This window comes from Rhinoderma darwinii, chromosome 1 (genome assembly GCF_050947455.1).
Source record: "Rhinoderma darwinii isolate aRhiDar2 chromosome 1, aRhiDar2.hap1, whole genome shotgun sequence".
Lineage (NCBI taxonomy): Eukaryota > Metazoa > Chordata > Amphibia > Anura > Rhinodermatidae > Rhinoderma > Rhinoderma darwinii.
The window spans coordinates 497,676,130-497,696,701 of NC_134687.1; the positions used below are offsets into that span (position 1 = coordinate 497,676,130).

At 37.8% G+C, this 20,572-nt stretch overlaps 1 protein-coding gene across 1 annotated transcript in view; it reads right to left on the minus strand.

The window, feature by feature from the left end:
* Nucleotides 1-5,011: 5,011 nt before the first annotated feature.
* CHSY3 (chondroitin sulfate synthase 3) overlaps nt 5,012-20,572 on the minus strand; it is a 389,162-nt gene continuing 373,601 nt past the window's right edge. The window contains exon 3 of the mRNA XM_075835793.1: nt 5,012-10,511. Within this exon, the coding sequence (XP_075691908.1) occupies nt 8,949-10,511 (1,563 nt within the window). The 3' untranslated portion in view covers nt 5,012-8,948. The remainder of the gene's footprint in view (nt 10,512-20,572) is intronic.

Genomic DNA, 20,572 nt, shown 5'->3' on the forward strand with positions numbered 1-20,572 from the left:
CAAGGAACCTCCACCATGCTTCACTGTTGCCTGCACTGCATAATTGTACCGTTCTCCAGCCCTTCAGTGAACAAACTGTCTTCTGTTACAGCCAAATATTTTAAATTTTGACTCATTAGTCCAGAGCACCTGCTGCCATTTTTCCATAGTTCCTATGTTTTCGTACATAGTTAAGTCGCTTGGCCTTGCTTCCACGTTGAAGGTATGGCTTTGTGGCTGCAACTCCTCCATCAAGACCACTTCTGACCAGACTTCTCTGAACAGTAGATGGGTGTATCTGGGTCCCACTGGTTTCTGCCAGTTTTGAGATGGACATCTTCCAATTTCAAATGGAAGTAGGCATGTGTCTTTGATCTGCTGCACTAAGTTTCCTTGGATGACCACTGTGTCCACAGTCCTCAATGTTGTCCGTTTCTGTGTGCTGCTTCAAAAAAGCTTGAACAGGACATCTTGAAACCCGAGACTGCTTTGAAATCTTTGCCTTAGAGAAACCTTGCTGATGCAGTAAAACTACCTTTTGTCTCTTGTTGCTGTGCTCAGCATTGCCATGGTGGACCCATGACATGAAACTGTCTTCTACAACCTCACCTTTGCAGCAGAGTTTGGCTGTTCCTCATCCAGTTTTTAGCCTCCTACACATCAGTTTATGTTACAGTTAATGACTGTGTTTCAACCTACATATGAAAATGATGATCATTATCACCTGTTCAGCATAATTGGTTAATCATACACCTTACAATAATCCTACAAAATACATGACTTTGTGCAAGTGTACCTAGAATAATTAATGCTTATTATTGATTTGATTTAGTTAGGTGCAAATTTGTGTACTTGGAATAGGGAGAAACTCCAGCAACCGCATAGCAGAAAGAAGTTAAAAACTAACTTTTAGTGAAAAACCATGATAAAAACCATATGTGAACTTATGAAAAATTGAAGAAAACTGCTGACACGTTTCGCACACTGTGTGTCCTTAGTCGTGCACATATGGGTACTATCGTGTTTTTTCATTAAAAGTTAGTTTTTAACTTCTATCTATTAGAAGAATTGATGCTGTTTTGAAGGCAAAGGCTGGTCACACAAAATATTGATATGATTTTAATTTAGCTTCTGTTAATTCACTTTGTATTTTGTTAATTGATAAAAAAAACTATAAATAATTCTTACGTTGCTGCATTTTTCCAGAACTGCCTAAAACTTTTGCACAGTACTGTATGTGTGAAATGTGTCCATAAGGCCCCATTGATCCGACGTATGCCAAAAATTTCCTTTTGGCGTAAGTTGGGGAGGCATGCGTTGGCATACTTTTTTTTTAGATGTGTTGTTTAGCGTAGTCGACTATGCTATTCAATATACAGTGGCATAAGTCACCTATAAACTTCTAATGTAAAAAAAAAAAGTATCCAATTTTTCACTCGATTTCTCTGTACAGAATAGCGCAGTCGACTACAAAATTCAATACAGTTTAAAAAAAATTATATACCATCATTTACCGGTGTCAAAAGGACACTCTTTTGGCATCTGTCTGATGAATGGGGCCCAATGCATACGTTTGGTGTATGCGCGTAATGTACAGGGTGGGCCATTTATATGGATACACCTAAATAAAATGGGAATGGTTCTTGATATTAACTTTCTGTTTGTGGCACATTAGTATATGGGAGGGGGGAAACTTTTCAAGCTGGGTGTTGACCATGGCGGCCATTTTGAAGTTGCCCATTTTGTATCCAACTTTAGTTTTTTCAATGGGAAGAGGATCATGTGACACATCAAACTTATCGAGAATTTCACAAGAAAAACAATGGTGTGCTTGGTTTTAACGTTACTTTATTCTTTCATGAGTTATTTACAAGTTTCTGACCACTTATAAAATGTTTCAAAGTGCTGCCCATTGTGTTGGATTGTCAATGCAACCCTCTTCTCCCACTCTTCACACACTGATAGCAACACCACAGAAGAAATGCCTCCCGATCTGACCCCCTTAGACTTTTATCTTTGGGGTCATCTGAAGGCAATTGTCTATGCTGTGAAGATACGAGATGTGCAGCAACTGAAACTACGGATACTGGAAGCCTGTGCTAGCATTTCTTCTGCGGTGTTGCTATCAGTGTGTGAAGAGTGGGAGAAGAGGGTTGCATTGACAATCCAACACAATGGGCAGCACTTTAAACACATTTTATAAGTGGTCAGAAACTTGTAAATAACTCATGAAAGAATAAAGTAACATTAAAACCAAGCACACCATTGTTTTTCTTGTGAAATTCTCGATAAGTTTGATGTGTCACATGACCCTCTTTCCATTGAAAAAACTAAAGTTGGATACAAAATGGCCGACTTCAAAATGGCCGCCATGGTCAACACCCAGCTTGAAAAGTTTCCCCCCTCCCATATACTAATGTGCCACAAACAGGAAGTTAATATCACCAGCCATTCCCATTTTATTTAGGTGTATCCATATAAATGGCCCACCCTGTACAATGCAAAGGCAATGGGAATAGAGCCTAATTTTCTTGAGTAAAGGAGGAAAGAATGTATCAGTCAGTATGGAAACAAACAAATACAGGGGCTTCTTGTGAACTATGGTAATAACAATTACTGCTACTTTACTACAGAACTGAGTTCAGGATGCTGGAAACCGTGGACGCTTGCAAGCTAATTTGCAAATGGTGTGTGGGAGAATAAAAATACTTTTTTACAGTTATGCAAGGACTAATATCATCAATATTGGTATGTTTCCACAGTTGTATCAGCGGTGAGTGGTGGAAAATGCTGACAGACTCCCTTAAAGTATGTGTACCTTACTGATGTTTTAGAACATAGCTCATAAAGCTTTGCCAACCTCCTATTTGTTTTTATAGACAATTTAGATAAAAATCACAGCCAAATGCTTTATGCAAAATAAAAATGAATGGTAAAGATAAGAAGTGATAATTGTCTATAGCTAACATACTTACATAAACACATTAGAAGCATGTACAGTGAACTGTAAAAAGGTGACAAAAAAAATCTCAATAACTTGTGAATGCTCCTCTGGCTTCATAAAAATCACAGATCCTTTTATGCTTTTCACAGCACTGGTCATAAGTCCTATATTTTTATAGAGTGACTGGTAACTTACAGATGGTTGGCAAACCTGGTTCATATCAGTTTCATACCTTTGCAAGAATACAGATGTATTCCTGTCCTTACCTTGACTTTTAACGCATTAAATAAACAATGGCTAGATCTCTTATCTTGAATTTTCAATGGCTTTTGTTGTGTGATATCACACTGCAGCAAGTTATCAGAGTCAAGTTAAAGATGGCTACATCCATAAATGTGATAAATGAATTCAAGAAGGTATATTGTGTTATAACAGTATATTTATATCCTGAAATGCTACAATAGAACTCTGTCTTCTGATATCTGAAACAACCCACTGTATGAGCTAACATTTTAGGATATATAGAAGTTTTATTGTGCTGAATAAATACACTAAAAACACAAAAGTGCAATGATCTTAAGGAAATGCAATATTTTATAAAATTAACAGAGAAAAAAATGATAATTTTTGCATACAGTAAGTTACCAGACCAGCAAGTAACCAATAATACCTTAAATAATACATATTAAAAAATAACGAGAATGGCTCTACAGAGACAAGCATCATGAGTCTCAATAGACAATGTAATGACTAACATGTCTGCATATATTTAAAAAAAAATCATTATCAAAAGTACAGTCTAGTACCTTTTCAACAATACTCAGTTTTATACAGAGTTGCAGGCAAGATTCATCGACTATAATATGCATTGCTGTTTTAACGATATTCTTTTGCTCAACCGCCATTTTCTAAAGCATTGGGTATTTTTTATTTCTTTCAATATATAAATACAGTAAAATTCTCTTAGTCCGGCACCCTATTGTCTGACATAATATTTGTCTAGCACCATTCAAAAATAATAATGTACAATAGTCTCCAAATTTGAATTTAAGGACACAGAAACTAAAGCCTCAGGAAATGACAAAAAAATGAAGCATTACGTGATGACCTGTAAGCAGTCTCAAAAGGAGTAAAAAACCAGTTTGGCTGTAATTCGACCTGCGCGACAGATATCTTTTATTGTCAGGATAACTGCAAACCATATTTTATTCCTAAAACAGTCAATACTACAGATGCATAAGTCTAAAGGCCCAGGCTACAAGGCCACATGCTGTCATCTGCAGTCCAGGCAAGAGCTTTAGTGCTGCCGCACTTACAGCAATGGTACTGCTCCACCATAGGATAACTTGTCTGTTGATTTGTGATGTGGCAGAAGTGATGTGGTATGCCATTGTTCCCCAACCAATGGCTCTCGAACCTTCTGCATGTGGCTCTCCCTCACCTGTTGGCAGCTGTGGTTAGTATTGAGCACTAGCGTCATCAGAGATGTTATAGTATTATTAGAACTGGGTTTTAGGGTCAAAAGCATTTTACTGGCAGGTAGGTAACACTAGAGTGAAATCCATATAACTTAGTCATATCTTTAACAGACTGTTTTCCCTCTCAATACTTAGTATATCTCATCTCCATCTGTTGCATTTGAAAGTGCCTTGTGACACTATTAGGGTATGTTCACACGTAGAGTCAAAAACGTCTCAAAATACGGAGCTGTTTTCAAGGGAAAACAGACCCTGATTTTCAGAAGTTTTTTGAGCAACTCACGTTTTTCGCATGGTTTTTCGCTGTGTTTTCGCTACGTTTTTTACGGCCATTTTTGGAGCTGTTTTCATTGGTGTCTATGAGAAAACGGCTCCAAAAATGTCCCAAGAAGTGTCCTGCACTTCTTTTGACGAGGCTGTAATTTTATGAGCCGTCTTTTGACAGCGACGCGTAAAATGACAGGTCGTCGGCACAGAACATCGTAAGACCCATTGAAAGTAATGGGCAGATGTTTGCCGACGTATTGGAGCCGTTTTTCAGACGTAATTTGAGGCGTAAAACGCCTCCAATACGTCTGAAAATAGGTCGTGTGAACCCAGCCTCAGGGGCATTATTAGGAAACAAAGTCACTTATGATACCATGCAACCGGGGCCTAAGGCTAAAAGGAGACGTTAATAATATTGGGAATGGATACAATACCATTTAATATGTGATGTTTGACTTGTGCCTACTTGGACAATTGTGACTATAATTTTAGACTTATCTTATATCCTTTTGATAATCTAAATTCGGTTTTCTCAGGCATCGCAGAATACAATTTTTACCATGCTGTTGTGTTTTTTTTCTTTACTAGACAATTTTTAATTGCATTTTTGGCCACACACTTTTCCACTATGTCAAATTTGGCTTATTTTCAGATATTGTGGGAAACAGGAAACTGCTTTGTGTTTTATGATAATTTGCTGTTTTCGTGATAATTTTATAACCATTTACTTTTAAACTAGACATATAAAACTCACACAACCTTAAAATAGCAGCTATTCATTTCTGGAATGAATACATCTCCATCTGTTGAATGTCACTTCAGTTGACCATCTATCAGCGTAATCAGATACAAGAAGCCAGATGTTGAGGTTCAGTTACAGCAATACTACAACTAGTCTTTCCATTACAAATATACTAATAAAAAGATATTTTAAAAGCAACATTTGCATTGAACATACCATCTGTACAATACATGTCTGTCATCTGTGGTCACACATATGCTCGATGATTTTATTCGACATTTTCCTTTTTCTGCTGATTGTCATATTTTAAATGTGTTATTTTAAGATGTTACATTCTTGGGAATTGTACATAAAAGTTGACAGTACATTTAACATATAGTAGTCCCATGATTTTTTGTTTTACTCTTTGTTGTATCAAGTAATTTTTATAACCAATTTTTCAAATAATATATAATGTCATATTTTTGTAGAACCATAATACCATAACGTGAAGTCTATAGAAACGGCATATAGCACATGATAGTGAATAAAAAAATCTAATAAAATGTGTGAAACTACACTAGAAACATCACCACTCTTCTCCATTGGCTGGGTCTGGTATTGCAGTTCGGCCTTATTCAAATGAGGAGTGGCACTTTTTTAGGGTGAAAAAAAAAATCCTTTGAATAATGTAATGTCGCAAGATATAATGAGTTATACAGTCTGTGTTGAGGGAATGAGATTATTGAATATGTCCATTGTTTATATAGTTTCATAATTGTTATCATATTTTTGGACCAATCTTCCTCCAAAATGATAATTTAAAAAGTCCCCATATTCTCTCCTTGTTCTACTACATCTGATATAATTCATACTGTATAGTTTCTTCTTTCCTGAAAATATTTTTATATATTCAACAGCTTTGGCTGTACTTCTTAAAGGGACCTTTCACCAGCATTTCACCTATTGAACTCTACACACCCCTCGCTGGTGTCAAAAGTTCATTGCCGTTATCCCCTCTCTTAAACTCCTCCTCCAACCGTAAATAATGGGCTGCAAACATTTTGCTCCTTTTATGGTAATAATCAAGCAGTCTCTTTCGTTCCACTTCTTATGCTCGCCCTGAATGGTGAAATCGCGTATGAGTTAGCGTGCATTCGCCCGTCATGTGTGGTCCGACACCCTTCCCTGCTTTGTCCAGGCCTCAAATCTAGTTACTGCGCATGCGCCGCTATGGTGTCCTGTTGAACACATGCACCAGAACAGAACATCGATGCGCAACCGCAAGATTTTGTGTGTGCTCGGGGGGAGGCGAGTAGCTGTCAATCAAAAGTAAGGAGGCGGGTTAACTCGGAAAGGCTTGAGGAATGAAGATATGACTCTTATGCTCATTAGTATACGGAGCGGGAACACTAAAAAACTGAATACTGAAGGTACAGAGCCGACTTATGAGATAATTGTAGGTTACATAAAAATAATTTTTTACCCTCTACCACCAGGTATTGATGGTTTAATAGGTCAAATGCTGGTGACAGCTTCCCTTTAAGTCCATTGCTTGCTACTAGCTGACAACCAGGCATATATGGCAAAATTTCTAACAGGGCCTCGCCTACTACATGCTATTTATAATACTGGTATCTTCGAGACTGCTATCTCTGTACCCCCTAAAGCTACAGAATGCCCCTGTGTCATACAGATGTAGCAATCCTCATCTTGGCTCTGAGAACTCTGACTTAAGCCATTGAAACAGTCAAGTTATAGTTTCTTGTCACTGTATTTAATGTATTAAAAGTAAAGTTAAAGATCGCTTTATCTGTATGAGATGTCTATGGAATGTGGTACATGAGTGGATACAGCTGGCGTAATTGAATATATAGATGTCCGTAGCTTTTACTAGTATAGAACATTATAAATAAATTAGCTAGATTACCTGCTTTTGGGTACTTCATAAATGGCAGTTGTGTATCTTGTGACATCACTGTCCTTTACCGACATGGGTCAAACTTTGGGATTAATGCTAAGTCATGCTTATTTTACCATAGCTAATGTAAGAAACATAGAAAATTACACTTTGTGTCTCCCTTATGTCCTCATAGATTGTAAGCTCTTGCGAGCAGGGTCCTCACTCCCCAGGTTTGAATTGTAAATGAACTTTGTCACTATGTAATGTCTGATATTGTTTTCATGTTCCCTCTACATTGTAAAGTGCTGCGTAATATGTTGGCGCTATATAAATAAAGATTATTATTATTATTATTATTATATAGTCATATATATTGATTGTTCACTTGGAAGAGGTGCTATTTACTATATTGTATAACATTGCACACGGGCATCAGCAATGAGTCTGCTGAATGCACAATCCATTAAGCTGTTGACAAGATTTGAAATCTGTCCTGAGGGAAGTCTTATAAAGCACCAAAATATGGAAATTACAGTTTTTACATTCAGCATATAGAGTTATAGTAAATTACGCTTTCCAAGCTTTAGACATTTCTAAAGATTTTCTATCAGAAATGTTCTTATATTGGGTTAGAGAACAGACTGTAAGCTGTTGTGATAATTGGTAAATAGGGTAATTATATATGTTAAATGACTGCTATCCTTCCCAAACCATCCATTAATACAGTAATTGAAATATGTCATTGTAGTTGCAACTTTAGAAGATAATATTTTTTTCATACAATCTAAGCAGCACTGCACCTTTAAATATCCAGCAATTTGTCACATTAATTCTTACAGCACAAAAAAATGAATGGGAATATATTTGTGGTTGGCGTCACATAAAAAAAAACACAATTTGCATATTTCTTGAAAAAAGGAAATATGTTCAAAGTTCTTTGATTTAAATACTTTTTTTTCATACAAGTTATCTTCTTGCCAGCACATAACAGAAAATGGTTTCTAGACTGTTCAATACTTGAAATTTGATGCAAATATATTCCCTGGAGAATAAAGAGTCAATTTATTATAAGAGGAACACATTCAAAAATGGACACATTGTAAGACATTTTGGACCTTGGTAGCCAGTACCAGTTGTTCATGAAAAGACCCTCCTAATGCAGTTTTAAAAAATAAAGATACAATCATAGTTATCTTTTACTTTAAAAATTCTAAAGATGAACAAAAGTAGTGTTGATATATTTAAGTCTTGTTATAAATTATAAAACTCAAGTCTCTTCCCAAAGGGAAGCATAATGCACTTCTGTGGTACCTTTGCCAGCAAATATTTGGGTCACATTGACAAATAAAATAATGATATAACATCCTATTCCCCATTAAAAGTTGTCTTCTTGGTTAGATGGTGAAGTTTTGATCACGTGCTCCTTGAGATCATGTAACTCATTGGCAAATCTTTACTCATTTCCAAACACAAAAATGGGAATAGTAACCTCATCTTCAGCAGGAAAATTAAAATGATCGCTAATCACTAGAGTTTTTTTTATCAATGTGAGTGAACAGCAAATATCCTTTGGAAGACATAGAGGAGTTTGTAGACAATGATGACAAAGTTACAGCATGAGGTAAACTCCTCTTGATGTCAGCGTGAGTAGACATGTCAGGAGTGTGTTCGGTTATATCCAACACCTAAATGTTTCTCTAACCAAATCTCTGCTAGTTGAGAAGCAGAGGCAAATGTACTCGCTTTAGAACCCAGGCACATTTTATACTGTTTAGGGTTTAAATTAGGGTCACATTGAACAGGATGAAAAACGTGAACCACCCCCGTTTCTTGACTTCGAAAAGCTTTTAGACCAGAAGATATAACTTTAGTAAAAAGGTCAACGTCTTCTAAGCCCCATCCTTGAATAGAGGTATCAAAGCCACCAGTTTTCAGTAGGTCACTTTTATAAATACAAGTAATACCATATCCATAGTCTCGCCAAAAGCCAGTTTTTTTTGTAAAAACAAAATTGCTGTCTGCAGGAGGATTTCCTCCATATATTACTTTTGGGTCGTATTGACTAAACACAATTGGATAATACACCTGTTGTCCCTGAATAGTGTTATCCCGACACCTTTGTAGAAAGTCTGATGTGAACAACAAGTCTACATCACAAAAGAGCAGTAAAGTGTCATTGTCAAACTGTGCAGATCCTTTGTCAAGACTCACCCCCCTGGAAAACGGTCCCGACATTTTCATGATAGATATTTCCGCCTGTGGGTATTTATTTTGATATTCTGACATAAGTTCTATGTGCTTGTTGGAGTCAGAATTTGTTTCGGAATCAAATAAAATAATAACTAGCTTTACATTTTGCTTTGGGATCAGGCAGACCTTCTCATAATTTTCCATAAACCTTGTGAAGATATCATACCTTCCAGTGAGCGGAACAAGGAAATGTATTTTCTTGTCACTCTTATCTTTCATTTCCTTAGTTATATGGAGAGCAGAAAACATTTTTAATGAGTTAGAGAAAAATGAAAAAGACTGTGTGTCGCTATTAATGCTCTGCAAAAAGCTCTGCACATCTAGTTCTTCATCTTCTTTGAAAAATAGTTTACTAAACGACTGTTGTAGATATGCATGTCGTCTTACTGGAACAGTTAGTTTTCTACCTTTATGCCTCTTGTACAAAAGCAACAAATCTAATATATATTCTACTCCATACATAGGATGGATCCTGCGGTAGCCATACTGAATTTCTTTAAAATCAATTAACCTTCCTCTTGATTTGGAGTTCTCATTGATCATTTCCATTACCTGCATCACCGTGTCATCCAAAGACACCTTTAGGAGGTTATTTAGACTCTGGCATGGTGGAGCATTTGCAGACATTGAATAAATATGTTTTCCTGTAAGAAATTCCCATTCAATTACTTCATTCCTTTCCCGTGGCTGAAACCTATTGAAAGATGGCATCATACCAAGCTGCTGGTCTAGCTTGTTTATCTCCGTGTTACTAAGCTTGCTCATCAAAACACTTTCCCTATGAAGCTGAATGGTGTGAAAGCGTAGTTCAGAAATCTTCCGGCTCAGTATATAATTATGCAGCCTGTACTGGTATGCTGGTCTTTTATTAGGGTGCAGTGTTATAGCTGTATGAATTTTGCTGTTGTGCAGATCTTGTATATATCCTTTTCTGTTGTGTTCATAATTTTCATGGAATAGTTGCTGCATCTGGAAAATAGGATTAAAAAAAGCTGTAATATTAATATATCTAAATAAAAGTATGTTAATGTTTCACAACTAAAAAAGATCATATATACAACAACTTTGTGATCATAAATTCTTATATATATATATATATATATATATATATATATATATATATATATAAAAGGAAAACTATAAAGCTTTGCTTTGAAAGGTTTAACAAATAATGAATGGAACCAATGACATGGCCATCTCCGTGCATCTGCTCATGTCACCTTCTATAATGGAGATGGGCTTCCTGTGTGGGAGAGAGGAAGATGTCTGCTGGTTCCCAGCACTTAACCCGTTAGTGACCGGCCCATAGTGTTTCTACGTCGGTCACTAACGGGCCTTATTCCGATGCCATAGACTTTTTACGTTGCGGCATCGGAATAAGTAAACAGAGCAGGGAGCTGTCAAATCTCCCTGCTCTCAGCTACCAGAGGTAGCTGAGGGCTGGGGGCGTCCCTGCTCGACCGGGTGAGATCGATATAAGTATCGATCTCACCCATTTAACCCCTCAGATGCGGTGCTGAATAGCGTGCACCGCATCTGAGTTGTTTTGGAGAGAGGGAGGGAGCTCCCTCTCATCCAACTGACACCCGGCGATAAGATCGCCGAATGTCTGTTTCTCCGATGGCAGCCGGGGGCCTAATAAAGGCCCCCAGGTCTGCCTGTGGTGAATGCCTGCTAGTTCATGCCGGAGGCATGACCTAGCAGATGCCTGTCCGTTTTACACGGACAGGCATAATACACTGCAATACAGAAGTATTGCAGTGTATTATAAATGCGATCGGATTATCGCATAGTGAAGTCCCCTAGTGGGCCTAGTAAAAAAGTTTAAAAAAAAGTTTATTGAAAAGTGAAAAAAAAAAAGTAAAAAAAAAATGAAAAACACACTTTTCCCCCTTACAAACTGCTTTATTATTAACAAACAAAACAAAGTAAAAAAGTTACACATATTTGGTATCGCCGCGTCCGTAATGACCCCACTTATAAACTTATTACATCATTTATCCCGCACGGTGAACGTCGTAAAAAATAAAATAAAAAAACTTGCAAAAATTGCTGTTTTCTTTTAATCCAACCTTAAAAAAAATGTAATATAAAGTGATCAAAAAGTCGCATCAACTCCAAAATGGTACCGATAAATACTACAAGTCGTCCCGCAAAAAAAAGCCCTTCTACAATTGCATCGGCGAAAAAATAAAAACTTTACGGCTCTTCAAATATGGAGACACAAAAACAAATAATTTTGAAAAAAAAGTGTTTTCACTGTGTAAAAGTAGTAAAACATACAAAAACAATACAAATTTGGTATCGTTGCAATCGCAACAACCCGCTGAATAAAGTTATTGTGTTATTTATACCACACGGTAAACGGCGTAAATTTAGGATGCAAAAAAGTGTGGCGAAATTGCTGGTTTTTTTCTATCCCCCGCCAAAAAAAGTTAATAAAAGTTAATCAATAAATTCTATGTAACCCAAAATGGTGCTATTAAAAATTACAACTTGTCCCGCAAAAAACAAGACCTTATACAGCTATGTCAACGCAAAAATAAAAAGTGTATAGCTCTTTGAATGAGACGATGGAAAAACGTAAAAAATGGCTTGGTCATTAACGTCTAAAATAGGCTGGTCATTAAGGGGTTAAAGAGGCTCTGTCACCAGATTTTGCAACCCCTATCTGCTATTGCAGCAGATAGGCGCTGCAATGTAGATTACAGTAACGTTTTTATTTTTAAAAAACGAGCATTTTTGGCCAAGTTATGACCATTTTTGTAATTATGCAAATGAGGCTTGCAAAAGTCCAAGTGGGTGTGTTTAAAAGTACAAGTCCAAGTGGGCGTGTATTAGGTGCGTACATCGGGGCGTTTTTAATACTTTTACTAGCTGGGCGCTGTGAAGAGAAGTAACATCCTCTTCTCTTCAGAACGCCCAGCTTGTGACAGTGCAGATCTGTGACGTCACTCACAGGTCCTGCATCGTGACGGCCACATCGGCAGCAGAGGCTACAGTTGATTCTGCAGCAGCATCAGCGTTTGCAGGTAAGATCGACTTACCTGCAAACGCTGATGCTGCTGCAGAATCAGCTGTAGCCTCTGGTGCCGATGTGGCCGTCACGATGCAGGACCTGTGAGTGACGTCACAGATCTGCACTGTCACAAGCTGGGCGTTCTGAAGAGAAGAGGATGTTACTTCTCATCAGAGCGCCCAGCTAGTAAAAGTATTAAAAACGCCCCGATGTACGCACCTAATACACACCCACTTGGACTTGTACTTTTAAACACACCCACTTGGACTTTTGCAAGCCTCATTTGCATAACTACAAAAATGGTCATAACTTGGCCAAAAATGCTCGTTTTTTTAAAATAAAAACGTTACTGTAATCTACATTGCAGCGCCTATCTGCTGCAATAGCAGATAGGGGTTGCAAAATCTGGTGACAGAGCCTCTTTAAGGAGCTCTTTTAGTATTTGTTTATTTATTTAATATGAGAGCATTGTAGAGGTTCAGTGGAGGGGGGCAGGCATGGGACCTGTTGTCTTCCTGATAGAGTTCTATAGTATTTCAAGTCAAATGATAAAGAATAAATAAACAAACTATAATTCAAACATGCATTTAAGATATCAAATAATACAATAATAATAAGTTTTGTTTTTCAAATAATTAAAAAAAAAAAGCATAAATAAACTAAACAACATATACATATAAGCATTTTGGATATGATCTTTACAATGGAAGAGTCATGGGCTAATAGTGAAAGGTCCAATGGGGGCTGTGCTAGTAAACCCTCATAATCATATACCAAAAAAGATTTTAAGAAAGTGTTGTCTGGAACTTTTGTTTCATCCCCTTTATTACCATATATCATTCAGTATAAGGCTAAATTCACACTGGGTTTAGGCATTAAATCTGTGAACATATGCAGATATTTGCAACTGTAAATCTTTACTGTTGCATACGTCTGCTAATAACATCTCATTGAAAAAAAAAATAGGTATACTGATCGGTGTATGTTTTTTTTTTTTCATAAAGCCGCATTGAAAGGTGTAATCCATGCTTTTCAATAAAATTGAGTCAGAGGTGTACTGATGTACAGTGTACTGGCCGGAAACTGTGAAGTAGTGAACTGTATCAGATGGGTTATATTGCACAGTGTTCAAAACTTCACAAGCAATACATAAATATATCTGTATTATACAAGCAGGATTCTGATCTTTCCACATGATGCTCCAATTTGTTTAGAAGAGAGCCGCTACCTTTATACTCTTTTAGTCATATATCCATTTACTTTGAGTTTGGAGCCAGAATATCCATTAGGGTCTAAACACGTCCCTGTTACAGAACAATGCTAGCTAATTGAAGTAGCTCAATAATGTAATCCATGATGTCAGAATAACACATTTTGTAAACTTAACTCACAAAAATAAATCTCCTGAACTAAACAAACGTGTATAATAGTTTTACTTAACCTAAGAAGGTTTACGATCCATTTATATTTTCCACATCTTCAGTTGGATAGCTTTGACAGCTATCAGAAACAAACTTCTTTATTTCATACCATTTTGTCCTTAAAGGGCTTTTCCCATGAGAGACATTTATGATATATCCACAGGATATGTCATAAATGTCAGATAGATAGGGGTCCCACCTCTGGGACCCACAGCTATCTCCAGAACGGGGCCCCCTAAACACTGTTCAGCCGCGCTGTGTTGCGGCTGAATTAAGTGAATTCCGACCATGAAAAAGGTTATATGGTCGTGAGTTACTAAAACAGCATAGCTCGCATGCTATGCTGCTTCCGTGATGGAAACAGCGTAGGTCAGCGCTAGCTACGCTGTTTTCATAACTCCTGACCATATAACCAGGAAGTGTCCGGGAGTCAGCGAGATCAGACAAATCTAGAACGGGGTTTAGGTGGCCCTGTTTTACAGATAGGTGAGTGTCACAGAGGTGGGACCCGCATCTATCTAACATTTATAACATATCCTGTGGATATGTCATAAAAGTCTCTGGTGGGAAAACCCCTTTAACTATATAAGGTATATTACAGGGGGGTAAAAACCTCAAGAGTTGGCCAGGTAACTTGGCAGTAGCCCTAATTTGATGCAGTCAATGGTTTATAACAACCTTCAAAGTAACACTAAGCATTCATTGTATGGGAAGCCATAGATAGCCTTATGGTTTGCCAAGACCAACTATCACTAAAAACATATGCATGTCCTTAAGTCCCTTGAGCACGAAGAGTAACAGGTATTAGCAGTGTACTATGCATACCCCCAAAACAAATGTATGTTCTATCTACAATGCCAGATACAGGATCAAAATACTATAACAGCACCTAAACAGTAACATACCAAAATCCCCTATAATAGTGATAGCCACAGTTGCGCATACAGTGACAGCCACCCTTTATATTGACAGCCACCACTTCCCCTCATACTGAAAGTCACAGGCCCCCTTATAATATATGACACATGTACGATTAATTTATCATCCACAGCCTCTTTTATACTATAGGGTCAGCCAAAATCCCAAATGCAATTACAGCCAAAGTCCTGATGAAGTATCAGCCATAGCCTCTACAAGGACAAAGCTCGCTTTCACATGATAGCTAGAGCCCTCCCTTTAAGTGAGAGGCACACACCATAATTACTAGTATATGACTACCACAGGTCCCCTTATAATGTCAGCCCCAATGATAGCAATGTCTTACTTCGCCACTCTTATGCTTGTCCTGTGCTATCTTATTCATAAGGAGGAAGAATTACACGTAGGCAGAAAAACTGAGTCAGGAGAAGCACGAGGGGCATTGGAAGTCCTGGCTATCCTAGATTTCTGGGAGGTTAAATGCAGTTAAATACTTTGGGGTATGCTGTCCAGTTACATTTCTTTTATTGTTACCTGTACTTCAGGTTATGACTAACAGTACGTCTAGAAAATTGTCTGCCGCTGTGACTAGTTTTCTATTACTACAATTTCTTTATATTTATAATAGTTTTTATAATTTCTTTAGCTTTAGTTGCCCTTTAGGAGAGCAGAATGTCAACTACAGTTGTTCTATTTCACTGACTTAATCACAGTTGTGAAAAGCTGGTTAATATCTATAAAAGGTTGGCATCGTAAATATTTGAAACACAATAAAACATTGACATGTTGCACAATCTTTGTGAATGAACCTCGTTTTGCCATTTTAGTTACAGTAGCTGTTACCTAACAGCAGAAAACTTGTTCCATTAATTCATTATGTAAACATATATACAAAAAAAGAATTGTTTTTTCCATCATAAACGGAGGCCCATTTTTCAGAGGGAGTGGGGATTCATCTAAGTCTGTTGCACAGCGGTTCAATAAACCCTTTAAAAACAGTGTTATTAATTCCTGCAAAAACCTTTAATATATTTACTTTCTTCCACTAGCTATGAGCCTCTAATACATTTTATTTCATGCCCAGGAAAAGATCTATACTAGAGGCAGGGAATTGCTTACAAAAGATTAATATTGTGAGCTGGAACAAACATTGCTGGTACGATATACTTCAGACCAGCACAAAATCTGGAAGCTTTCATCCTGCAGTAACTCACAAGACTGAAAGCCGAATATAGTAAGTGCAAGATAATTATAAATTACTTTATGCTTCTATAGTTTATACCACCTTCTATTATCGTTTATGACACTGCCAATGGGAAGAAGAACAGAGGACCGAGAGAGCTAGAACACACAGAATAAGCCAACATTTACAGTCTAATGTGGGAACAAATACTTAGCCAACCTAGTCTACATTCTTTACTTTGGCCATATATGTTTCATGAGCTAAGTTTAAGGGGTGGGGGAGGGTCCTAGTACCCAGAAACTGCCCTTTAAGCAGTTTAGGAGAAAATATTGAAGTCATTTCTTTCTTTAATCCCTGCATACTGATGTATTATTTCATTAAATGAGAGCTGTATAAATACATCTGCAGTGAGCTCCCTCTATTGTCAGCTGGAGCCAGGCAGAATTTAATCAGGAGAAACATTACTCAGACCCCTATAAAGCATTTTGTGACTATTTAGATGAAATAAAACAAAATTACTGTTTAGGTTTACTTTCCAGCTCTAGACTCCCACCATTAACCTATTCACCATAGTAGACCATATAATAACAATTAACTATATAATTATGATATAATATCATAATATTGAGAGTTAACCATTAAAGCATCATAGACCTCCAGGGATATTAGACTATAACCATCCTAGATCACCATGAATAATCACCCTAAACTACCAGAGACACTACATATGAACTGCTAAGCCACTCTAGACCATCAGGGATATTATAGGAATTACTAAACTCTAAAACACCTTTTGTAAATATGTGATGTAGTTCTGTACATGTAGGAAGTTGGCAAAGTGAGTGTATTCGCAGTTGAATGAGAGGAATTTTGCCATCTTTGTCATGGGCACCAATACACTTGAGAACCCCCCTGGCCTACATATATCTCTCCCGGGTACTCCATAAACATCCCCACTCAAATTGGCAGTGTGTCCGTGCTTAAAGGCTATGGACACTGTTGTGGAACTCAATGGCTAAAAATATGCTAGACTGAAATTTAGACGAGTGTTTCAACAGACACTCACACCAAGAACTTTATCCAGCATCCTAAGTAGGAGATTTCATACCGATATATATATAAATCGAGAGAGGGGAAATAACACACAGACGCTGCTGGTATGCTCAAAATACTCCTCTGGGGGTTTATTGCCAAACTCAATTACAATAATATCATTCAAAAGGGGCGTAGGCTTGAGGTTAACCAATCAGAGGCAATGTGAAAATAAGTCTTATTCAGCCAATAGCATACCATAAGAATATTTCAAATACATAATTATAATTCTTCATTCAAATTCTGACATCAGCTAACACCTGGAAACAAGCGTACAATAGTGTGGTGTTAGATGTTCTTTCCCATGAGGGTGTTTGGTGCGATAACGACAAATAGTTGCACTTTATGTCTGGGCGTTCAGCCGACCCGTTAGCCATGGATGCATGAAGACCACACGATTAACACATAGAGATAACACATTTCTTTGAGACTTTAGCAGAACTATGTAGAGGAAATGTCATTAAAATAATGGAGAATACATATCTTCGTAATTCGGCATCCTGATTGATAATTCACAATATAATTTAATACAGAGAATATAAGCAAATAGACCATCCTTCACGACACCTTTATAGGCATTTTTTTTAAATAAATAGATTAGTCAGAGTGTTTAGTGTAACTTTGTAATTCGTTTTTATTTAAAAAATCGTTTTACTTTTGGAGATACAGCTGTTCTGTAATAATTTTACACTGAGTCCGTCAGTCCTGCGGACCTGACTGGTTCAGTGTTAGCGGAGACACGCAGGACCCGCTGACACTGAACCCATCAGGTCCGCTGGACTGACGGATTCAGTGAAAAACTAGAGATACAGCTGTTCTGTATAGAAAATACTAAACAGCTGTATCTCCAAAAGTAAAAAGATTTTTTTTTAATAAAATACAAAGTTACACTAAGCACACTGACTAATCTATTTATTTAAAGAAAAAAAAATCCCCTCAAAGTTGTACATAGCCTTTAATTCAATAGCAAGACAGGAAAATGCCGCTGACAGACACCTCCCTAAGGGGATTAGGTCTGTCTGGCTTTTTTTTGTTTTTAGTCTCTTTGTTTTATTCCAAAACAGAAGAATTGACAGCAGAGTATATTAAAGGAACAGTGTCATCACAAATTATTTTTTTATATGTTAAAGATGTTAGTGCTTTATTAAAAACGTTTATATTCATTTGTGTGTTTGTGTTTTACTTTTTCTTATTTTTACACTTTTTCTTCCCTATGGGGGCTGCCATTTTTTGTTCCATTTCTGTGTGTGTCGATTAACGACACATACAGACATGGAATACGGCAGCCACAGTCCCATAGGGACTGAGAACGGCTCCCGTCCCATTGACTTCAGTGTACGGTGTCTGTGTGGGAACTGCGCATGCGCCGCTCCCACACAGTCCAATTCGAAATTGGCGCCGTCCGGCGCCATTTTCCTGTGGACCGGAAGTCGCGGCCGGACAGTAATATTACTACTTCCGGTCGCGGCTTCCGGATTTGTGCACTTGGACCAGCGGCAGCAAACGGAGCGGACGGGCCGGAGGGAGCCGCGGCGGCAGGAGCAGGTAAGAGATTTCAATGTATGTTCGTGTTTGTGTGTGTTTACTACTGTATGTAAACCTACTACACTGTGTGTTAGCTCAAAAAATGGCGACACACAGTGTAGGAGGTTACACCGTTCAAACCCCTCGTTTATCCCGGCAATAGCCAGGATAAAGGAGGGGGGGATGCTGAGAGCTCACTAGAGCGAGGGCTTTTTACCCAATTTTGCAAAGCTGCAATTTTGGGAATAGCTCCATCTAGTGACCAAAAATGGATAGTATTATAAATTAGAATTAATTTATAATATTTCCTGACTCGTGAAAAAAATAAAAAAAATTTGAACAATGTTTAATCACCCACACACTAAATGTTTAATTTTTAAAAAAAAAACATGTTTTTCTGGCAACACATTCCCTTTAACACCAAAAAATACACCCTGCCCAGCTGATTCTAAGAGAACAAAGAGAAGAGTGTTAGAAGTAGAGATAACTTTAAATAAATTTTTTAGAGTATTAACCATTTCCTCCAAGTACTTTTGCATTGCCAGTATATATCAACTAGAATGTTTATGATTTTAGTTTTGAGAACACCACCAAGAGCTCTTTTTTATAGCAGACATAAAGGGGTTTCCCAATCTCTAAAAATGTATGGCCTATCCTCAGGATAGGCCATAAATAGTTGATGGGTCAGGGTCCGACTCCCGAGACCCCCGCCAATCAGCTGTTTCGAAGTGGGGGCAGCGCTCGTACCAGCGCTGCTTCCCCTTCATTTTTACTTGCTCACTATGAATCGTCGACATGAATGTAGCGGAGATTCACTGGTTTTGCAGCCGTCTTCTCACATTCACTTCAATGGGAGAAGACGGCTGCAATACTGTGAATCGCCGCTACATTCGTGTCGACAATTCACAGTTAGCAAGAAATGAGGGGGAAGCAGCGCTCGTAAGAACGCTGCACCCCCTTCAATGCAGCTGATTGGTGGGGGTACCGGGAGTCGGACCACAACTTATCAGTTATTGTTGGCCTATCCTGAGGATAGGCCATCAATTTTTAGAGAATGTATAACTGGGGAGAGGACTAGACAACAAGATAAGGAGATCCTTTCGTTACAAAACATCAGTGTAAATAAAAAGGAACGATTAATGTCAAATCACATTTCTGATAATAAAAGTGAAAAACTGACAGGCAAGTTAAAGTGTATGTTCACAAATGCCAGAAGTCTAGCAAGCAAAGTGGGGGAGCTGGAGGCCTTGATACTGGAAGAAAATATAGATATAGTTGGTGTTGCTGAAACATGGCTGGACTCTTCACATGACTGGGCTGTAAATCTACAGGGTTTTACACTTTTTCGTAAAGACAGGACAAATAGGAAAGGTGGTGGTGTATGTCTGTATGTGAGAAGTGATATGAAGGCGAGTGTGAAAGAGACAATAGTGGGTGAAGACTGTGAGGAGGTTGAAACCTTGTGGGTGGAACTAGAAAGGGAGGTAAACACTGAAAAAATTACTTTTGGTGTAATCTATAGACCCCCCAATATAACTGAGGGAATGGAAGGTCAGATATATAAACAGATGGAGCGGGCTGCACAGGCGGGTACTGTAGTGATAATGGGAGATTTTAATTTCCGGGATATTAATTGGTGTCATGGTTCGGCTTCAACTGCAAAGGGGAGACATTTCCTCAACCTGTTGCAGGAAAATTTTATGGGCCAGTTTGTGGAAGACCCGACTAGAGGTGAAGCTCTGTTGGATCTGGTCATTTCTAATAATGCAGATCTTGTTGGGAATGTCAATGTTCGTGAAAACCTCGGCAACAGTGATCACAATATAGTTACATTTTACCTATACTGTAAAAAACAAACGCAGGCTGGGAGGGC